General features: G+C 48.2%; 1 protein-coding gene across 2 annotated transcripts in view; it reads right to left on the reverse strand.

Annotated features, from left to right (window-relative positions):
* Positions 1–57: 57 nt before the first annotated feature.
* skila (SKI-like proto-oncogene a) overlaps positions 58–23656 on the reverse strand; it is a 32055-nt gene continuing 8456 nt past the window's right edge. The window contains exons 3-8 of one of the 2 annotated variants that reach the window (XM_053884342.1): positions 9837–9929; positions 9254–9339; positions 7284–7426; positions 6269–6588; positions 5612–5842; positions 58–3957 (exon numbers count right to left, since the gene is read on the reverse strand). In XM_053884342.1, coding sequence (XP_053740317.1) covers positions 3709–3957; positions 5612–5842; positions 6269–6588; positions 7284–7426; positions 9254–9339; positions 9837–9929 — 1122 coding nt within the window. In that variant the 3' untranslated portion in view covers positions 58–3708. The remainder of the gene's footprint in view (positions 3958–5611; positions 5843–6268; positions 6589–7283; positions 7427–9253; positions 9340–9836; positions 9930–23656) is intronic. The other variant, XM_053884343.1, reaches the window with a different exon arrangement.

Genomic DNA, 23656 nt, shown 5'->3' on the forward strand with positions numbered 1-23656 from the left:
CAACACTGGGTTGTGACGTGACATTGTAATGAAAGCAGAAGCACACACACAGTCAGCTTGACACTACAGAACTTTACTTGAATTTGATCCAAGTTCATCGTCTATACATGGCATATTTACAAGATTTGAAATCAGGGCGAAGGGCAAAAACAAAAACACTAGATACAACTGAGGTATTGGCTAAAAGCATTTATACAGATAAATGTGGGCGACTAGTAAATATCACTGATGGTTAACAGTTAGCGATGCAGTGTCTTCTGCTTAAAAAACATCTTTTTATATCACAACATGAGGTAGGAGAACAGTGTCTCGATTCATGCAAGAACAAAAGTCTCATCACACTGTAAGTATTGTCAAATGGTCACACACGGACGCCGCGTTGAGGAGAGCGAGAGAGAGAGAGAGGGTTCGTCTTTGCAAAGCCATGGACAGATTTTTTTTTTCGACGACGATGTACCTAAAACTGGTCACCAGTGATGCCGCACTGGAGGAAAAATCTGCAGCTACTTTACCCTCTTTTCGCAGGAAGCTTGTACGTAAATGCTTCACACTTTTAGTCAAACTTGTAAAAATTCTGTACAAGTCATAATAACACTGCAAAATGCCAAAAAAAAAAAAAAACTCGCACAAAGGAGCTTCCCTTCATTTTTTTTTCACGGTGTCAATGTGCTCCACAGCGCCCCTTGTGTATAAAATGCGACTTACATAGACAACTGAAAACATAAATAGATTTGATGAATAAAAAAAATACTGATTAATTCAGTGATGATCCAGAGCTACAAGTTTCCCTTTTCGTAGCAGTCAGACATGGGTGCCCCCCAAACACGCGCGCGCACACACTCGCACTCGCAGACACCTCAAACTAGGCACCGCGTCCGTCACATTGGCTGAAAATCTGGACCACAGACTTGCACATGTTCACTGTTCATGCATGAGCCGCTGCCTTGCCACTTTCCAAAACTTTTTTCAATTTTTTTTTTTTATACAAACGGCAAGCGGCCCAGTGACACAAAGTTAAGGGTGATATCATGCAATTCTTTTTTTTTCTTTCACTTCCAAAATGCAAACAAACGCTCCGGAAAGGGTCACAGAACACGTCTAAGATGAAGTTCACAAAAACAATTGCATCAGTTCGGGAAAAGGGGGCGGGGCAAGTGAGTAACAAAGTTTCCTATTTTGCCGTCATCCTCCAAAAAAACATGCCGCTCACAAGGAAAAGAAACGTAAAAGCCTCCACTCCGCTCCGTTCATAACCTTTAGAAGATATAAGAACAGTTAATATATTAATGACTACTGTATTTACAAGGTGAATATAAATCTTTAGTTAATATGTTAAATATTTGATACTTTCAGTAAATGTAGTTTACATGATGGAGGTGGAGCTGCTGAGACACCGTAAAGGGACGTGAGTGTGTGTGTGTACAGGGATGGAGCACAGTGGAATGTCTATCAATTTGCATTTTCAGCAGATGCATAAATAAAAGCTCAGAGTTTCGCTGAGGCCGACTTCTCCTTTAAACTATTATTTACACACACACACACACACTCGCACGCACCCAGGCAATAAAAAGCGCTTCTGCCTGGCAACTGACTCAAGTTCTCTCCTTCACTGCAGCCTGCTGGAGATGGACGGATGGAGGGAGGCGGAAGTGAGAGTTTCTCTGGGATCCAGGAGCGTCTCAGCAGAGGCCCCAGACAACAGCAGCTGCCCCCATTCTGATGGCACAGAACAAAAGCTGCTCCCCGCGGCCCACCCAGCCTGCCACAGCTCCCCTCAGCGCTCCCCTCTCCCTCCTTCACTCCCGAATCTGTTTGTTCAACCAGGCAGAATGAAAGCCAAACCGCCGACACTCGGCTTTCACCTGCAACCCAAATTCTCTTCCTGAAACAATAACCCCCGACACCAGGACGGATCTGCTGGGACAGTTTGGGTTCTGAAGCTTGAAAGAGATTCTGGATAAACAAGCGGGAATTTTTGGAAAAGCTCACTTCACTTCCAAACCAGCAGAAGGCATCGCGAGTCAACAGTATAGACGTCGAGTTCGGGGTAAACATAGGCAGATTCAGACAAATATCTCTTAGTTGGCTTCGTCGCAGCTCCCTCCTTGACCTGACGGAGGCAGCGTTCTGTGACTAGAAATCCCTGTCAGTCGGAAGCGCAAGACAAATTCAAACTTTCTTAGCCAACAGAGGGCACCAGAGAGCATCGATGGCACATCATTTTGACAATGTAAACAAAATGGATGTTGTGTAAACAAGACAAACAAAACGTTCCGCTGTCAGGGAGACTCATTTTCCATCAAAATCATTGGAACGTTTTCGGAACACGTGGCTGTCTAGGTGACAACGCATGACTGGTATCACGCTTCATTTATGGGGAGTAAACAGCATCCTTCCTTTGGTAAACAACATGGCTGCCGGCTTGAGATCCCGGCGAGTAAGTTCGGAATAGTGGCCCAGTATTTTTAAGAACTTGTGCAAACATATTCACCAGGAAATAATTGCATTCACAACCTGAAGAGGGCAGCGTTGTCAACCACAGAAGCCGCTCATATGTCGAGCTAGTTTTCATGAATCTGGAACGGTTCCAGAAGCGATGCTGAACTTAAGGCCTTATAATAATTGTTCGCAAATGAGTTGCAGAAAGAAGCGCAAACTTGAGTTAAACAGCGTCGAATTAGTTAGCAGCAGCACACAAACGCACCATTTCAAATCCCTCTAAAAACCGGCACCTCATCGCTGTAGTCAAGGTTGCATAGTTCGGAAATGAACGTATCACAAACAAGTCTTCTGACAGCAACGTACCGTAAGACTAGCATTGCAATGTGTTCACCAGCACGGGGCTCCCTTGGACTCGATCGGAAACCATCAAGTTTAGCTTGCTTTTACAGAGGAACAAAACCTTGGACCAGGAAGACCCGTCCGTCACTAAAGACCATCAGGACTCGGAAGGATGGGAACTGACACGCTCACGTCAGCAAACTAACAAACCCAGAAGCTCAAGCCGTCCTGACCCCAGAAAAGAGGGTTCCCCGACACATCCAGGTGAGCTGCGACGCAGGAGAGAAGGCGGAGTCAGGGACCAAAGCGAAGCGCGTGCCACTCAACACACTCGTCTCACGCTCACTATTGGCATATTGTTATGTGGTTCTATGACATCTGTAGAGTTTCTTTTGTACAGTAAAGGTCTTTCTCCTCAGCAAAGACATGAACATATTCTTCTTTCACTGCAGCTGGAGGAAAATAAGAGTTTTTTTTTTTTCAAAGTTCACACAGTTTCCTGCATTGGCTGGTATCTGAGCACTGAGCACACTTGAGAGGCTGATGAAGGGCTTCCGCCGCCCGTGAATCCGTCGCTCCTCCAGGTAGCTGCATGAATTGACGTCCGCTTGTCTGCGAGTCCATCGATCACTTGTCGGGGAATGAAAGCGGAGGCGTGGAGATTAAAAACTCTGTTTGTGAAGCAGCCATTTTGTTCGGTAAAACCTATAAATTAAACATAAATGCCCCAGGAAAATCTTTAAATACTGTCGAGGGGCAAAAAAGAAGGAAAAAAAAAGCAGAGGAAAAACCTTTTAAGTGATGTTAAATTACAAAATAACCATAAGCAGTTCTACACTGCAACAAAAACAGCCGCCGATGTTTGTGAGTCTGTGAAGTTGGCGGCTGATGAGGGGAGGAATGAGGCGCCTGGAGGGGAAGAGGCCGTTACTTCTGGGCCTCTGAGATGGATGAAGGGGAAGAAGAAGGTGGGGACTGGTTGTGCAGGGGTCCGGTGGAAGGGGTGAGTGGAGGAGAGGGGCTACCTCCCACGGCGCCAGACTGGGCCATCTGCTGCTTGAGGTGGCTGATTGTGCGCTCCAGCTTTTCCCGCGCTTCCCGCTCCACGCGCAGCTCCTCCTGCAGCTCCTGCCGGTCCGAATCGGCCCGCTCCAGCCGCTGACGCAGCTCCGTGAGCTGGGGGGAGGGAAGCAGACGCACCACATGCTTGAATAAGCAGAGAACCAAGTCGACCGAAAAACAGTGCAAAAGTCGACTAAAGCTGGGCTTTTTTTTTGGAAGATATTCTGGGTTAATGGCCGGGACTGGTTTCCTAACAGCACAAACACAGGCCCCTCTCTCTGGGGGCCGCCTCGCCGCGCTGGCACACATCCACAGTTAGTGAAGCCCAGGCTGCAACAGAAGGGTGGGCAGCAGAGAGGGTCGGCTCTCCGGCCGACCTCGGAGCCGATACGTGGGAGTGGATCTCCGACTCTCGCCACCAGCTAATGGGCACATTCAGAGCTAAAACGCAGCCTCGATAAAAATGGCAGCGCAACGCCCTGGTCCCTTCAGAGAAAGCCCACTTTGATCAGCACAAGTTCAGGTCTACGCTCGTGTCCAGATCTGCAGCGTAATGAGGTTGGTGAAGTGGATTCGGGAACGTTTATGCTATTCTGTTGAAACCAAGAGCATTTATCGATTAGACGGCGCAAGGAAGGGCTGGTTGTTGGTATCAAGTCTGACTGGAGCTCAGGCAACACTCCACATGTCAAACAGCAGAAGGCCATCGCCTGCGGTTCAGCCGACTGAAGTCAAGACTTCTCAATAAGAAAGCGCTTTTTCCACAAATGAGAGTCAGCTCATATTCCTTGATCACACAGAGAGCACGTAGTGTGGTAAACTGTTGAGATTCTATGATATTTGTCATCGTTATACAATTATTTATTCATTATTTAGGTGACGAATGCATGTCAGTTTTGACCATTGAGCTGCACATGTATTTACTGGATTGGAGTTTTAATTCGGAAAACAAAAAATGTGATGTTTGAAAATGTATTTATAGAAAAAGATCAAAAACTGGGTGGTTGTGTTTTTGCTCCTTCATACTTTTTAATGGAGCAGGAAAACGGTAGCACCCGCGCCAGAGCTTGAAATACATCAGAAGTCGTGCTGTCAGTAGATTCAAACGTTTAATCGCGATTAATCGCAGTATATCTCGTGGTTAATGGCAAATTAATCACACTGTTTGCATCTGTTCTGAATGCAACTTGAAGCGAGATATTATCAACAGCAGAGCGGCCAGTAACAAACATGTTGACTCCAACAACCCAAAAGAACAGACCCGGTCCAGAGCATTCTGTCGAACACCTGAAGAGGCTCAGCAACATGCTAACAGCATAGCATTGTAAACATCACTGGCCACTCTGGTGTTGAGAACATCTTCCTTTAAGTTACATTCAGAACTACTTTTAAAAGGTGTAACTAATGGCGAATTAACTCGGCTTCAGCGCGATTAATCAAGACTATGTTGGAGTCGGTGGAGAAGGGGCGACACGGCTAACATGATCCTCCATTAAAACGAACAGGAGACTTATATGTCAGGCTAAAAGTCTTCCGGCCGCTGGCTCAGACTGTGGTGTGCTTCCCTGTGTGACTAAGTTGGACACCCCCGTCTCTTCTGAACACAGGAGAGAAGCAGAAAACGTGTCTGAAAAGACTTTTAACATTGTTCAAAACTTTTATTTTGAAGGTCTGAGTCCAGGAAATGTGTTCATCTTGGAAGCAGCCCAGGTTGTTTCGCAGGAGGTTGCAGATGTGCGGAGCGCGAAGGTCAGCGCGCTGCTCTTACCTGAGCGTTGTAGTGCGCCTCCTGAGTGCGCTGCGCCCCGGGCTCACATGCGCAGGCCTGCTGCCGGAGCTGCTCCAGACGGCTCTCCAGCTCCAGCTGTTCTTGGCGGGCCTGGCTGAGCTGCCGCGCCTGCTCGCTGTGGACCGCCTCCAGCTCGTTGCGCAGCTCCCGCTGCTCGGCACTCAGCTCCCGTAGCCGCGCCGCCTCGCCCCCGCGCAACGCCTCCAGCTCCTGCAGACGCAGAGAACGAAGTCAAGGGACGCCACGCCAACGCTGATCTACCTCGACTCTTCGTGGGAATGTGACCTGAATGTGAATGCTCTGCACCTCCTAAGTCGACACATATTCATGTTTAAGAGAGCGGCAGCCTGCGGCACCGACAGGAGGTCACGTGTGGATTCATTGGTTGGATGAGTTTGATGCTTCATTTACGTTAGCAACACGAGTGGGTTGGACGGTGAGGAAGAAAGAAGCGAGTGCCACTGTGCAGCGCTCACCAGGGAGACGGCAGGAAGTGTGTTTTCCTGTCAGGTCGTGTGTGTGTGTGTGTGTGTGTGTGTGTGTGTGTGTGTGTGTGTGTGTGTGTGTGACTCTGCAGAACATTTTGGCAGCCAGGCCGGTTACCACCCGGATCAACTCGAGCTTCTTCTGACTCACCATTTCCAGCTGCAGCTGCTTGTGCAGAGTGGAGTTGAGCTTCTCCTGCTGCCTGCTGTACATCTGCATGATCTCCACCACGATCCGGTCCTTGTCATCCTCCCCTCCGAGCCCAGCAGCGTCCTTAGCTGCGACTTCCGTTACCGACGGCACAGGCTGAGCATGAGGGGGGGGAGGCGGGGAGTGGGCGGTGTTCTTGCTGCTCAGGCTGCTGGTCTCCATGGAAACTGCTTGGGCTTGGCATTCCCGCTCAGCGGCCGTGGCACGTTGAGATTTGGCCTCCTCTGCCGCAGCGGCGATGGGAGGCGACGCGTGAAGATCTGAGGAGGGACGGAGACAAAGTTCAGGGAAGGAGAAAACGCCGGAAAGTTGCGAGCCAAGCTGGAGCGCCATCCCGCCCACGGCGGGCGACACAACCTCATTGCAGCTCGGCGTGAGCACGGCGGCGGCACTCGCCCACCAACTCTCACTGTGAGCCCTCAGACTCGGAGAAACCCTGTCACGTGTGTGAGAGACGCCTCTCTCAGCTACATTGCGACGCACGCTGAGCCCTTCCAGGTGCATCAGTCAAAGCCAACACAACTGCGGCGGTTCGGAATCAGTTCACCAGCCTGATGCATTCATGCAGTCAGGAAGCAGCGTGTGCTCCTCACAGCACGTCTCGCACAGGAGGGACACACTTGTTCATACATAAGCAGAGTGAGTCACAGTCGATGGATCAAACAGAAACAAAACAGCGAGGGGGGGGCGGGGCGGGAAGCCCACATTCTGGAAGCAGAGGGAAAAGTGCGTGGAGACGGGACGGAGGGTGACTCACTCACTCAGAGGTCAGTTAACCCTGCAGCGAAGGACGATGTGTTCGCCACCAAGTGTGTTTACAGCGAACACATGATCTGCATGTCTGCGCTGCTTTAGGTCTGCTTCCAGTGTTGAGTGTGCGAGTCGTGACGGAGCAACATCAGCAGGTGTAAAGTCAGAGTGAGACGCTTGGCTTCATTCCGCGAGTGCTACTGACCCATGGGCGGCTCGTCGTGGCCCAGCATCCTGCGGCTGTAGTGGTGCTTGAGCAGGGCTCCCAGCACCTCGGGGCTCATCTCCGCCTCCCGTCTCAGCGACACGTTCGGAGCCACCATCTTGTCGTAGGTGTACAGGTAGTAGCTGAGGAGAGAGGCAGACGCACCGTCACACCAGGGTCGACGCCAGAGCAGTGGTGCAGTGTTGAGAAAACATCTGCAACTAAGGCACCGCTGTGTTGATGATATTGCTGTTTAAAAAATAATAATCTGGATGTCAAGCTGCATACAGGAAAAAAAGAAAATATATATTTGCTATTATTGAAGTCTAAAAAAAACTAAAACTTAACTAGAAAACAAAACAATTTACTAATAACTAAACATAAATAAAACACCACAAGCAATCTTAGATCACCTAACTAAAGTGTGTTACATTTTATTTACATATTCATAACATCATTGATACACATATATTGAGGTTAGGCTATTTTTGAAAAACACGGTAAAATGAAGGTTTCAATCACTCCAATATAAAATGTGTGTAACATAAAATCCATGTTATGAATTACTATTCTGGAGTCAGGATCTTATTTTTAGCATATGGATGTCAATTTTCAAAGGTCAGCTATACATAAATATAAACACCCCAGTTTCTCTAAAGTGGTGACTATCACTCATTAACAGTATGAATGAACAGTCGAATTTCCCCACTGAGGGACAAATGAATTGATGAGTTTCACTTGAATCACTTTGTCCAGCATATATCCCACTGCCGTCAGTAGAAATGTGAGATTGGTGTTTATAAATTCAACGTTTTCTCAGTCATTCGATGGTTCATTTCTCCGATCATCAAGCCGAGCTTCAGCTTCCAGGATCCCAGCAGGATTCAAGGCTGGATGAGTTAATCTGCTGCTTCCTGTGATGAGTTTCAAGTGGAACAGCGTCGGGCTCCTCACTTGCCTGTCGCTGCAGCACTGGCGTGAATAAGAATGGGACTTATCTTGGCTCTCAACACACCTCTGCTTTATCGCAGATGTCCAGGTAGGGGAGCAAGTGTGGGGGAGATAGCGGCGGGAGGGTGCGCTGCAGCCGCCGAGCCAAGACTATCTGGCTCCCACCGGCGGAGGAGGCAGGCTGCGCGCCCCTCCCCCAGCAGACGGAGCTGTGAACTAGGTTAAGCATGACAGCTCGGCGGGGCCCTGCCTGCAAAAGTACAGCCCTGCCAAAGCCGACACAGCTCCCTCGCTCGCCTGAATGGGAATCTGAGACCGCTTCACATGAGACGCCGAAGATGTGATTGAATAATGTAAGCTTGGCTCGAATCTGACAAGTGTACCGCTAATGGATGTCGGTAGTAACCCAAATACGCCGCTAAGTGCTGCGGATGTCTCGCGCGCGCGGCTCAGAGCCGGAGACATTCCTCAAACTGGTCTGTTCAAGCCCGGGCTGGTTCCAGGGTTTAACAGTCATGTGCATCTGCTGGGTGACCGGAGCTCTAATCCTTCCGACTGGTCTGGCCTGACGTCTGCGTGCCTCCCCGTCCAGCCGGTCACATGCAGCCACGGCGCCGCGAAACCAACCAAATCCAGTTTTTAATCTGGGTCAGATTACTGTGTTAGTGATCGCAGTGCCGTATCCAAAAAAACACAGGCTTCGGGGAGAGATAGGCAGCAGAAATTGGGACATAATTTGAAGGAAATGGGACAGTGGCTCGTGGCATGTGCAGCGAGGACAGGCAGTGAGATGCATCTATTCTAATGAGCATAAATCTGAGGAGAACACGGACGAGGCATAGTATGGTAGCAGCAACTCGAGCTGGTTCTGGAGATCAAACCAGTGTGAAGGTGAGCAGCCAGTGTCGGCTGGTTGAGTTGCCACCTATCTAGCCAGGGTCACTGAGAGGTGTTCATCATACGTGTGTGTTTGGGAGCCTTGATACAACCCAAGAGTGTGGGTTGGGGGGGTGCAGTACCTGGGGTGCATCATGGCGGGGTGTCCTGGCTCCTCCTTGATGTCAGAGAAAAGGCGGCTGAAGGCCAGCGTAGGCGAGGATTTACCCTGAGGAAGCAAGCACAGGCTGTTACACACCCAGACTCTTTCACGGAGACACTAGTCGGCAGCTCCTCTATCACCATCTAAATATAATTTTGCAGTCGGATAGGTGAATCATCGCCGTGACAATCAGATGTATGCGCGCCGACACAGGAGGAGCAGAGTAGGTGCAGCGCACATCGCTCTCTGGAGCGTAATCTAATAGAGCTAATATATGCATGTATGGACGGACATGAGGGATCATCCATCAGCCATCAACTGAGCGGGAGCGTGCATGTGAAGCAAGGAAGATAATCATGATAAAGAGTGGCCAGGCTGTGGGAAGAGGGGGAGGAGAGGAGCCTTTTTGGCATGATACTAGCGAGTGTCTCCTGACAGGTCAGAGAGGAGACGCGTGCCGCGGTGACTGAGCCGGCTGGGGGGTGTCTGTCAGCAGGGGCGGGACCCGCTGACCCTGAGAGCTGCCCCGCATGTAGAGGTGACAGGAGAGGGGAGGCTCTGACCTTCCTGGAGGGGTCCATCTCAGACAACTTGGAGACGCGAAGGTCTGTGGAAGGCTTCTTCACCTGGTTCTCCTCATCTTCCTCCATCGCCTTCTGGCACAAAAAAGAGAGGGGTGGGGGGGGTGGGGGGGGGGGGGTGAAGTGGTCAGTATAATGCAGCACACAAGGTAAAGAGACACAAGTGAAGCAGGAATCTTTTTTTCGACATCCGATCAACACAAAACAGTAATGAATCACAAAAAAGACAATAGATTTAAAGGTTTTTCTTTCTGAAAATGGCAAATAAAAACTACACTGCATCAATAATTTCAGAAGTAAAACTTAAAAAGGCTATAATTATATGTTGATCATATTTATTCATTTATAAAGATATTGCTCATTCAAACACTCCTACAAATAATCATCCCGAAACTCAAAGGGACACAGCAGGACACTTCTTTTTTTTTGTTTTCATTTACATATCTTAACACAAATGTGCAATATGGACACAGTTGATATTGTAGAACAAATGAACATATTCAACAACAAATATGTTCATTTGTAAATATGAGTTCTTTGTCTCTTCCAATATGAAGAAAACCACTTGAATAATTCATATGTCTAAACAATAGTTCTTATTGGGGGGAAAACTGCATCTGACTGTGTCAGACTGGAACTCAAGAGACTTCACACTGTGAGTCAATAGTAGAACACCGACTGCCAAACAGGCCACAAACAGGAAACAAAGTCTGATTGTGAGCGAAGGTCGCACACTCTCCTGCGTGATGTCTCGTTTTACACTGACCTCACTGGGACCAGAGCGACTGTGGTTCTGCGTGTACACACGAGTCACCTTAAGATCTAATGCTCGGAGTCATAATGGAGCAGACAGATGATGTCCAGCAGCGAGGGAAATAGCGAGGCGAGAGAAAAATGACAACAGCCAGCGTGGTCACGGAGAGGAGGGATGAAGATGAATGGCATTTAAGAGGTAGGAAATGAAGACAAATGACGGGGCCGAGAATAGAGAGGCAAGGCATGAGGAGAGGACTGGCCCGAGTCGACTGTGATACGCCGTCGGAAGGAGGGAGCATCCATGAATAAAACAGGGCAGCGCGCCTGTCGACATGAGGAGAAGGCGGCCCGTCATGGTGTGCTTCTGTGCATGTGATTCATCGGTAAACATGTGACACAGTTGGAGTCTGCCAGTCGTTCAACGTAAAGACGAAGATGTGTGGTGACTGTATATGATTCATTATGTCAGCGCGCTTCCTCCTAATCCCTGTGTGTTCAGTAAACACGGCCGGTGCCGCCTCCAGTTGTGTCTGTGTGCGTGTTGTTCCTGAGCAAATCCAGGACGCACGCAGCAAGAGGCCACGATGTGATGCTTATCAGCTGCAGACGGGCCGACAGTCCGGCCGCCTGGGGTCCACACAGACCGGCTGACAGGAGGTGAACTCTCCAGAGAGGATCCTCCAGGAGACACAGAGGCTCGGGATGTATAGTAAACTCCGACTCTATCCACATTACTCCTGACTGATTCATCCGTCTCTACTCTGTTGCTTCTTAGGGGGGAATCGGTTCACTGGGACCGATTCTAACCACTCCATTCAGGACAAGACCAGAATACAAGCAAATCAATGCACAGCATGAAACCTTATCACCAATATAAACCAACCCACTGCAGCAAGGAAATGTCTTGTTCGAGTTTATTCAAGACTGTTTTAGCTGCCCGTTTTAGAGCAATATCTCACTCCCCACCTGATCAATCCAAACAGATAACAGGCAATTCAAGCATCCAAACACAACCACACAACTTGTCACGGGCTTCTCGGCAGGCCACTAGCTTCAGCAGATCTCTTATAGTAACACCAGCCGTTTCGTTGTCATTGACTTGAATCCATGAAGATGTGCCACACACACACTTGATTCCTACGGTCAAAACAAACTTGTGTGAAATGAACATAAAAGACCACTGACTTCTGCGTGCGCTCGTGTGTGCAGGGACAGTCCCATGTTTACAAAGGCGCGGATGAATGAACATGCACATGCAAATAGAACAGGCTGGAGCCATATGCGCCGCCAGGTGTGTATTTGAGCACAGAAGGGGGCTTGTTGCTTTATGAGCGCGCGTGGTTGGAGGGTTTTTCCTTTTTTTTTCCTCCACTGCAGCAGAGACGGGCAGGAGGAAGGGACGGGCCAGACATCCAGGAGGAAGCGATGGACACTGCTGCAGCAGGTTGATTCCCAGCGAGGGTTTAGACCTATTGTGCGCTGGGTCCAAGCGACATTAACTGGAGGTCGTCCCGCAGCCTTTCATCCGTTTGACCCCCGTGACGGCAGGTGTTCCGCCGCTGAGACGACGCGCAGCTCATTAAAGATCTGTGAGAGCGCCGCCACAGTTCTGCGGCGGAAGGGCTTCTTTCATGCGTCTCGTTGGCCGGACTGTCGCTCCGTTTGACAACAAACGAGGACGGGAAAAAAAAACACCTCTTCTCGCAGCCGAACAATAGTGACAAGTCTTCTTTTGTGGAGCAGGTGGCTTGTGAAATCCAAATCTTGCATCAATAAAAATAAAAACAGCGACCAGTTGGTAAATGAATGTCTGCAGAGACGAGTCTTGAAGTAAACACCACGTGTGTGTTCACTAATGGCCTCTCCTGTAATTCTGCTTACCTGACAGTTGACAACTTAACACCCACCACCCACTCTCACACACACACAGACACACTCCCCTGCCTCATTATTCCTGCTGGTCTGCGCTCTCCCTGTTCCTTAATGAAGGTGTGCGGGTGCAAGCGTTTGCACATTTCCACTCAACTGTTTTCCTCTGTGCCCATCGCTCTCCGGTCGGTTCCCAGCCCCCAGACCTGCTTTAATAACACTGTGCTGCGACTTGGTGGTAATCTGTAATAACGAAGCACCTCGTCCACACACACACACCGCCTCGACCCCCCTCATCCGACGCCTTTTGTCAAAGTGAACGTCTCCTTATGACAATGTGGATTAGCATTCCACACACTCGCCGGGCTGAACTCTGCCCTGTGGTTCCTAATCACCAGCAGTCTGCCTCCTCCACACACACACCGACATCACGGTTCCCTCAAACGCAGACTGACACCTTACATATTTTCCAGGACGAAAACTCCATCAACCGGTGGTTTCAAACACCACCATACATTCTGGTGAGGCTTAACATGAAAAAGAGGCTGAAAACAAGCCAAATCCCTCTCAACAGAACACAGTGGGAGAAACTCATTTATATCCAAATGAGTTTCTTTCAGCTCTTGATAGTCGGAGCTCCTGCTGACTGAACAGTCGGGTGGAAGGTACCGGCAGCAAGGAAAGTTTCTGCACCACCAAGGTGAAAATAAACTTGTGATTCCCCCCCCCCCCAAATTGACGCCAGTTCAGAGCAGATTAAAGCATGAAGGTTTCAGACAAAGCACTAATAGCAGTAGATGCCTTTATGTATCTGAGCTGAGTCCAAATCACTGAGACGTAAGAATAGCGGCCTCTGGATCAAACATGGAGCACAGAAAATGACTTTTTTAATCTCATTTTCAATGACCGTAGCACTGCAAGATGCAGGGGATTTCCAAAGTAAAAGACCCGGGAAGAAGAGTGGTGAGTGCAGGCAGGGAGGAGACCTGGCATGTTTGGGTCGTCCAGTGTGCAGCACCAGGGCTGAACTCAAGTTGGTGAATTGGATTCATTTGGAGTGTATAGTTAACATGCAAGCTCAATGTGTACATTTGGAGATGAAGTTAGGGAGGTCAGGTGGTTTGTGGAGGGGGAGAGAGCTGGACCAAGAATGTTGGGGATGGAGAAGAGGAAGATGATGATGAGCTTTGTGGTCAATGAAGAGGAGAGGTGAGACACAGGACGGTGATTAAGAAAGGTTAAGGTGGAGGACGCTGATGGCAAATGACCAAAGAGGAAAAAAGAACATCACTATTCATCGTTAGACGATGGGAATACTGCAGCAATAAATATGACCTTCTGTCCTTCAAAGGTAAGAACATGATCACTAGAACAAATTCTGAACATCTTCTTTCCTTAAAACGGGTATATTCTACTGAAACATTTTGACTCTTTCTCAGGACTCGTCTTAGATCAAAGGCCTCCCGGCTGCAGCGGGTCAGCACACTCAACACACACACACAGCCTGACACACAGAGCACAAACAAGTCCGAGGTCGAGCTTCCGACCCCTCGCGTCTCTGCGCCGCAGTCACGTGGAGCGTCCAGATGACGGCCGTCTCCGCGCACAGACACAGACGCACTTGCCTATAAATACCCATGTGCTCTTCATACATGCATAATAAAGCACACACGCGTCTCTTCCCCCACACGCTCGCACTGTAGTGACACATTTAACTCCAGCAGACCAGTGCGCAGCGGCGTTTGTTTGGAAGCGCGTCAACACACCGACAGCTATGTACCTGGAGTACACATGTTGTAAACAATCTTTTATCTCTATTGACTTACTGTCGGAAACGTCAATAAGATGTGTCTGCGTGTTCCGACCTGCTTTCGGAGCAGTAAACTTTCAAGACTCCTGCGTCGTCTACTTCATAAACAATTACCGTGTGAGGAACACGTCTACATGTGTTGGTGTCGTCCATTTCACAGTAAACAGCAAGAGACACATCACGCCGTGGGTGAAATGGTTTCCCTCATGACGGTCCAACATGAACTAAAGCCATCACAGTACAACACGGTGGCTCTAGTGACATATCAATGCACTAAAGCTTTTAATAATCAAAAGAATATTTATAGATTAGCGCGGCAGACAACGACCTTGACTGCAAAATCAGAGTCTGCTTCTGCTCTTTACCGCTTTTATCACAGGCTGAGTCTCCACTCGACGGCTGAAAAACAACCAGGCCGAACAAGATATTTCACTTGAAAGTCTTGGTCACATCTTGAGCCAAAGCTCTAAATGTCACCGTCTTCATCTCCCAGATGCAATTCCTGGTCTTGATTTGGTCTTTACCTCAGGACAAACTCAAAGCCGGCGGACCAAATCCACAGGTCAAGTCATGTGACCCACAGGAGCCTTACAAACATGTAGTGGATTTCAGCATCATCCAGCTCCTGTAAAGTAGCCCTCCGCTGATGCACGTTGATATCATTCTTCAAGTCGGGCCATTCGATGAGATGTTTCATCAACAGTTCATCTGTAAACATCTGAGGTTTTGATGTAGATAGGAAAACAAAATCAAAGATGTCGTAGTTGGTTGTACATCTGAGGAGTCTTTCTGGAGAAGAATTCTTTAAAACAGACTGACATTGTAAACAGCTGCAGACTACACTGTTACTTGCTTTCATAAGCTGTTCAATAAACAGAAGCATTGTTCAGCCCATGACTTGACTCTCGCTCGCGACACATTTTATCGTCACCTGCAAGATCACTGGTCTTGATCTTAACTGACAAAAGTCTTGTTTTGGTCACCGCCTGAACTCAAACTCTGGAGCCATTTTTATCTTGATCTTGCTGGCGAGTGTTGGTTTTGGCCTTGGTCTTTGGCCTGTCTCAACACAGACTCCATCCCGACTTCTGCCTTGACTTCAAACACTTCAAAGTATCTAAACTTTCGACCTCTTCTCCTAAAATCCTGCACAGAAACCTCATAGTCTGCTCAGTAGAAAGCAGTCTTGGTCCTTCCATCTGAAAGTACCAGGCCATCTTGATTTGAGCAGAAGAACCCATCTTGCTGACAGGTTGTCACCATGAGGAGTCTTGACCTTGTGTTGCTTCGGACTCCTTATCTTGTCAGGGTCTCTACCTCTAACAGTGTTGATCTTATCAAGGTCACAGATAAGGCCATCTGGACTGCAGCCCTTGGAGGAGCGGCGGAATCGTCGGCTAAAATGCCACATCTGCACAAAGCTGCATAACAACAACCCTCACAAGCTTAACAAGGCTAATGACAAATCTTATCTGGGCCACAATAAATGCGGCACTGACCTTTCAACTCACAGACCGGGGTATGAGAGAACGTGACATCAAGTGCTGAGGACTAGAAACAACAGCAGGGAAATATACAGGCTGAAACAAACCGAGGACGAGTGCCACAATCTGGCCCAGGGGACCCACACTGAGGGTCGCACGGAGCAGAACTGTGTTACCCTTCCTCCCCCTCCTCCTCTGAGTCATTCATGAGCATGGCATATGACAAGAGGGGTGAGGACGGACTAGCGGCGGGCAGCGCTGGACGACCAGGTCGCAGGAAGTGCGCAGTCTTTATTTGGGTGCCTTCGAACTCAGCCATGGAGGAAGGAAAGAACATTCGCAGACATTTCGAGACAGTCAGTCAGTCACGCCCTGTCTGTTTCTAGACCACATCCTGTTCTGCTCCAAACATCGACCGCGGCAGAGATACAAACACAAACATATTCGGTGGCCAACTCAAAATAAGAGGCCGAAGAATCTCGGCGGTTGGAAACGTCTCCAAAAAAACCTGACATGTGAACCCCCGGTCGGGTTTGTGGTGTGCTGACCCAGGTGCTCCAGGCTGGCCCTCCACACTCAAGACACTGGAGGCATTTTTATGAGCGTCTTTATCCAATAAGCCATTCATCTAGGGACCAAGACGAGCACTTTGTTTCAGCAGATAGATCAATAACAGCCCACGAGGGAACTTGGCAGTAAAGCGAGGCATTTAAAGGACTAGGTCTTTTATTGAAGCTATTATTGTTCCAGTACTCCTGTGGAATTTGATGATTCAATTTGGTTTAGTAATTCAGAGTACAAGCATTCGACATGGTAAAATGTGATCGGAAAAGTGGGCCATACAAAATAAACAAGTGTTAAGTCGGGCTATAAGATCAGGGGTGGGAGACATTTAGAAAATTACATATGAACCACTCAGTTGGAGATTTTCCTTAGCTGGAGTGTAGGTTTTATCCACATCCGTACCAGAATCTGCCACAATTCCAGGGACGCAACATCTCTATCAGAATTCAGAACCAAGTCTTCATCATTCTATCTCAGGGTAGAGTTTGGTAGCAATAAGAAAGTTTCAATAACTCATGACTTGCCTTATATCAAAGAGGTAAAAATACATATTTTTAGAAAAATGAATCTCTTGTGAAACATATAACCAGCACACTAGCAAGTGCTCAATGAGCCAAAGTCAAACGCTGTGCTATTTACAACTCGGCAGCATCAGGTTTTCGGATAATGGAAATCACCAGGAAAGGCTCTTCACACTGGGTGACTCAGTGTTGGAGAAACCAAACACTTCACATCCCAGACTTTCTAGCGTCAGCGACTTAACAACAATATTGTGTTTCACTTTGCGTAAAGGACAGTAATCACGTACACACAAAGCCTGAGGCGGCGAGGAAACCAGTCGGGAAGGTGGACAGGTCTGACAGGTGGGTTATCAGACCATCAGGAAACATAAGAAGCCCTAAAAGTCAACCACGACATCCCTGTTTGTCTGCACCTTCTCCCAGACAAACACACCTGTTCCTCCCTCCTATTTTCTCTGACAACGAACAGAGCCAGACGAGTTTGGTGATAAACATCAGCCAGACGAGTCATGCCAGAGTCACACACACATACACACACAGAGCGAGAGATAAGAACAGGTTGATTCCCAACAAGCTTTGGCTCCCGGCCCGGGGCACATTTTTCGTGCCACATGGGCGCCCTGTCTAGACGCTCGTAAGAGAGCACGTCAACACACACACACACACGCCCTGCCAACATGTTGTGCAACTTCCTTTTCAGCTTCAGTTCCAGTCAGATGTTTAACAATTCCAAACCAGCGAGGTACACACTATCAGCACAGGGTCATAAAGGAATTTTCCATGAATCTAATACCAATAACGCCTTATGAAGCAGGTGCCACTGGTGATACGTTATCGTCTCATGGCTGCAGATAAGGATTACAGCGTCTTTTTAATTTCCACTTCCTTCCTGAACTGCTTTCGCCACATGACAGACCAGTAAACAAGCTCTCAGACGACAGCAGACTCCAATATCTGTGATATTTTGTCACTTCCAGCTTGCTCTCAACACCTCTGCGATGCTAAGTCAGCCGAGCGCGATGATGTACACACATCACAGACACAGGTCTACAGCAGGTTTTGGCTAAACCAATAACCTTCTTGCTGCGTGGCTGCAGCGGGACCCAAAAATACATTGCAGTTGAGCGTCGTCCCTGATGCGAAGGTTTCTGTGGTTATTACTCAGAAACCAGCAGCAGTACTTACCAGTGATCCTGGCTGATAAAAAAGCCATCTCATCCCATTGATCGATTTATCTATTGGCACGGCTCCCGCCTTCTCAATCTGTCCCTTTCGTTTTACACAATCAACTCCCAAGTGAGGCCTTCGGGCCCAACGGTCAGACCAGAGGAGGCGGGGCAAACTGGACATTATTCTTGTGGTCACTAAATGCAGAAGAAAAAAAGTGAATGTGTGATATTGATTCAGCAATCAATGACTTGCTTTCACTGGCAGTTTCCAACTTCTCGGTGCATAATTTGCGTCGACCTCGCCGTTATTGAAAGGTGAAACACGCGCAGGAACACCAGGGAAGTTTTGCTGATGAAAGCCATGTGTGCGGCGGTGAGAAGTCAAACCAGCCATAAGGTCCAGACATTGCGTCACAGACAGGAAGTTTAACATCATGTCATCATTTATACCTGAGACACTGTGATTAGCAGCGCTGAGCATTAAAGCATGTGAAGCGGTTTCCACAGCAACGGCCGGCGGTGCAGATGTGCAGGCAGAATGTCGACACATCTGAGCGATGAAGAGGTAGTGGGCGAGTAACACAGGAACCTTGTCTGGATCATGTTTGTGATGCGTGTCCAACTGCTGCTGCTAAACCTTTTAACGTGCTACAAACTGTGATTAACCCAAACGGCAACTATGAAATTTCAGAAGCAAAAAGACGTAGTTTGCTAAATCATCAACTAGAAAGCAAAATGTCAAACTTTGATGAAAGTTTCACATGTATTTATACAAACAAACAGACTTTAAGTGGAGCTAGATCACCAAAGTATTTCTGTCAGAGCAGTACAAGCAACACTTGCAAGCTTTTAACTGAGCTAACAAAAATGAAACTGCTTGAATTTTGGGTCACAAGTATAGAGGACCATCGTCTCTACACCATCCTCAAAAGGAGAACAAAGGATAAATTCAAGGTCACAACTAGCTAAGGCGACAAAGTCAGAGAGGCTGGATGGAGTTGGTTTGGACATGTACAGAGGAGAGAGAGCCAGTACATTGGTAGGAAGATGTTGAGGTTGGAACTGCCAGGCAGAAGGTGGAGAGGAAGGTCAAAGAGGAGATTGATGGAGGTGGTGAAGGAGGACATGAAGGTTTGAGAGAAGAGGAAGCAGCCTCCCCTCAAGGGAGATGAAGAAGATGAAGAAGAAGAAGAAGAACCACCTAACCACCTAAAATTGGTTAAGACTAGTGGCTTTTCTACAGTCCAAGATGGCGGAAAACTACTATCAGACCAATCCAAGACAAATACATCCAGCAAGCCTGTGCTGCGACTACGACCTCCCACTCTGAAATGAAGGTCATCCAGTTGTTGAAGTCTGTGCCTCAGACTCAGCCGAGCGCACATCTGCAGGCTGGCTGCACACACTGTACATCCAGCAGCTCGGTGCTCTATTTCCTCCCTCCGCTGAGACCGGCAGAGCCTTAATTACCAAGCTCAGCGACGTGAGTGAACCAGGCCAGCAGACAGACACAGTCGCTCGCAGAAGATGCAAACCAAACAGTCGCCTTATCAAATAGTGATGCGGGAGGCTGATGAACTCCACCACAGGCAAACACAGTCAGATACAAGCAGACACTAGGTGCTCCCTGGAGGACACGCTGACACAGAAAGAGGCTCGTGGGCGGGTGACGACACCTCCATCTTCATCTGGGACGCTCTCACGTCACTGAAAAGAATCTCGCTGCCGTGAGCAAGTGGGTGGAAACTACACATTACAGACTGGGGATGCGCAGATCCTGGTACCGGGTATCGACACGATGCAGCCTCTTAAAAGTGGGATCGATGAAAAATTCACCGATCCTGGCATTTAAACTTCATGTTTAGTGCCAACGTCGACTTAACAAGGCAGCGGCTAAAGATTCAGCATTGTTTTCAGTTTCCATCTGAAGCTGAGCGGAGCAGCAGTGTGTTGAGGGAAGTACTTCGTTCAGCGATCGATTATGAATCATAAAAAACAAGAGACAAGACTTAATCCAAACGCTGAACTAACAGAGTTCGATCACGTGTCCATGAGTCTCTGTAACTACGGATGTCATTAAACGTTTTGAGTAAAACATGCGCTTAAAACTACAATCACAAACATAAAAGCCCCCTGAATCTCCTCATGCTGCTTCGTCTGGGTCTGTGTTTTATCGCATTTTAATATGAAAACTTCCCAGAGTCATGTCACTTTTCACAGATTGATTTCCTGTCTATGAGAGAGCTATGAGAGAAATAAAATCCTTGTCGATTTTAAGGTGCAGCGGTGCAGTGGCGCAGGCAACATTCAGTAAACACTTGGTTTAAATAAAGACCAAGTTTGTAGTTGCATATGAAGTCATTTTTGCCCCTCACTCAAAGCATGGAGAGAAGGCCAATACTATCACACGACTGTAACCAGGTATCGGGAGCATAAAAGTCGGATCGGTGCATCCCTATTACAGACAAATCACCAGCCTGGTATTAGACGAGAGAGTTGGGCTCCAGATGAAACAACAGCTGAGAGTCAGAGGAAGAGCATGAGCGTTGCTAAGCAGACTGAAATCCAAGTGAGGCTGCCAGCGGTGTTTTCATGACAGACAGGGAAATCACAAAATGGAGAGTGAGGTGGACCCCGCTGCTGCACACGGAGAAACTACAGCTAAGCCAGACTCATGACAGTGGAGAGGCAGAACCTGCTTCCACTTGACAGAGACCTCCACAGTTAAATAAGCCTTAATGTATTAATGCTCGAGCAGGAGTTTCCCTCCACTAAAACCCTTCTTTACTGGCCCTTGCATGCGGCGGGCTATCGATCGGCGGTTTGTTTACTTCTTCAGCGGAAGGCTGCTCTGCTGTAATGTGGAATACTGCAGTAAATGTCAATGCTTGGTCGCTGTTTGCAATAAAGCCAGCGGGGAGGCGATGGATGAAGGATGAAGCGGGGAAGAATGGAGAGACGGTGGAGCCCTGACCTATGATACAGTTACAGGAGTACAAAGAGGAAAGCTCCACCTGGCTGAGAAACGCCCTGCAGCGAAGAATCTATCACAGACGAAGGGAAAGCTAGACAGCTGAACCTAAACAGGCTCTGGGTTCTTTGCAGGAAGCTCCAGCCTCATCCATATTACATGCAGGAGCTTGTTTGAAGCCACCGTCTCTCTGCTTGGCCGGCTTGGATCGGCCGTCTATCCAACCGCCCGCGCCCCTCGGGCTCGCCCGTCTTCCTGCAAACAGCTCATGTGATGCAAATGTAGAAGTTTCCACCACTGTGTTTATTAGCGATGCAAGAAGTGTATTTTTGTGGTGTAATTTTGCATCACTCAGAGCAAAATAGACAATGAAACACGCAAAATCTGCAGATGTGTGTCGTGAATCATGTCAGACTAAGGGGAGCAGTCCACTGCCGCATGTGCAGGGAAATGATCCATGAAACCACCCCAAAGAGGTGGGGAAATGATGCCAGAACTGAGGTTAATTAGACAAAAAATCCAAGACTTTGGGGCCAAATCTGTTATAACAAATTATTTTAGGTGGCAGACAAGAGCTTCACGAATGTCCTGGTTGGCTCAAAATGAAATGGGGTGGGCAATGTGACCCCAAAAAAACACATAAACAACATGGTGACTAAACGCCTACAGGTGACGCCATTGTGGACGACGCATATTTCCCTCCTCGACATGACATTATCATGGCGTAGAAAGCGCCCTTCACTTGGCTACTTTCCACGATGCAGAGATTCTCAACATCAAAACTGAAGTGAAAGCGATGGAAGAAAACTACTTGCGCTTCAAGGAGAAAACTTGTGTAATGTATCTTGTAATGAAGTCAGAACTGAAGTATTTGTGAGGCCAGACACCCAAGACTTTAACCGAACAGCGTCAAACTTTTATTTAACACGGCAAAACTCACAAGTGAGGAATTCTAAAGGCAAAACAAAGACCTCTGCAGTGGAGCAGGACTCCAAAACACGTCTCCATATGCTTCAAATATTTGTGGTAGACACATCTTTTTCTGGTGAAAGGAGAATGTAGACGCAACAAAACTGCCTCTCATTTGCCATGAAATACCAAGTTCTTGATTCCAAGATTCCGACGACAGCTGACAGCAGTGGTGAGCTTTGGTTAAATGTCATTAGCGTTGAGTCAGCGCTCTTAAACGAACACACCTGGGTGTAGATCAAACAGAGCTTGGCGGTGATAAATCTTGGTCCTGGCTCCAGCGTGACGCTGACGAGAGGACGGAAGTCTGTGACTCACGGGTCAGGATGCGGTGCGTGTGTGTCTAGTGATGAGGGGAAGTGGCCGCTGGTGCTATGAGTGTGTGTCCCTGAGACTGGAGAGTGTGGCGTCAGCGCTTTATCTTGGTGCTTCTGTGTATTGTGTCGGCCCACTTTTCTGAGAAGCAAAGTCACCTCGCGGAGAAATGAGGTCACGTCTGGACACGCTCGTGTGTTGGACAAGACGCGGAGATCATTTTGAGAAATCCCAAAAGATCAGCGTTGCAGTGAAATGGTCACCCTGACGCCGCCACGGCCGAAGGCCCCCCCCCCCGGACAGCCCACCCTCACACAGAGGCGAAGTGTTAGCACGACATTTTACACCTTCCTGACCTGCCACACACACAGCAACCGACTCATCACGTGGCTCCTGGTCTTGGACAACATCCTATCATGCAGGTGTAGAAGAGCTCGCACACACACACACACACCACTTGTTGGTATTTAGCACAAACGGACAATAAATTGCGGGCTGCCAGTCAGGCGTGGAAAAAAGCTGGAGCTTTATTGAAGATTATAAAACTAGGCTGCCTGGGTTCGGTCCAAAGCCGCAGACGGGAAACTGGGCCAGAATATTGTGACTAACCTCCATCCTCCGCCGTGACTCAACTCTCTGGACTCCCGCGCCTGTTGGCTGATAAGAGTCTTTTACAGCCACTTCATTCGGACCACGATGACAAAGAAAATGCCTCAGATAGCAAAGTGCACTTGTCAGTGGTTCAGTCTGAAACCGTGACAGACAATTCGAAAGGATGATGCCACAGACAGCAAGAGGCTGGTCACCACCGCGACACACAGCAGAGCTCACACTTCACAAGTGCAACCCCCAATCCAGGATCCTTTAACTGCCACATATGATGAGAATAAGTGGGCAATTTGCCGAGTCTGGAGGTGAACAACAAGAGGGACTTTCTACTTTCCAGAGCAGGGAGCGACAAGGATCCGGGGGGGAAACCAGTCTATTCACAAGTCAGACCCCAGAGGGGCAGCAAGAAAAGATGGTGCGCTTTAAAAATATCATCCATCACAGCAGGAGGGAGCAGCAGCGGGACACACAGCATGGCAGGAGAACCGTCCTTTAAAACACGTAGATTCATGGGCAAAACAAAGAAGGCAATATCGCTTACCTCAACGTGTCAATATTTGATTCGAGTAGTTCAACTTGTCACACGTCCTGATAAGTAAACACCTCAGACAGGCGCTGCAGTCCAGCGCTAGCTTTTATGTTTTCAAGTCTCCCTGGGCTTTCAGTCGACTGATTCATTACAAAAATACCTTGTTTGGACACATTTCTTTCACTTTCTGAAGTATTGTACGGAAATATCTGATTTTAAGAATTAAATGAGTTTAA

Source organism: Synchiropus splendidus, chromosome 13, assembly GCF_027744825.2.
Source record: "Synchiropus splendidus isolate RoL2022-P1 chromosome 13, RoL_Sspl_1.0, whole genome shotgun sequence".
Taxonomy (NCBI): Eukaryota; Metazoa; Chordata; class Actinopteri; order Syngnathiformes; family Callionymidae; genus Synchiropus; species Synchiropus splendidus.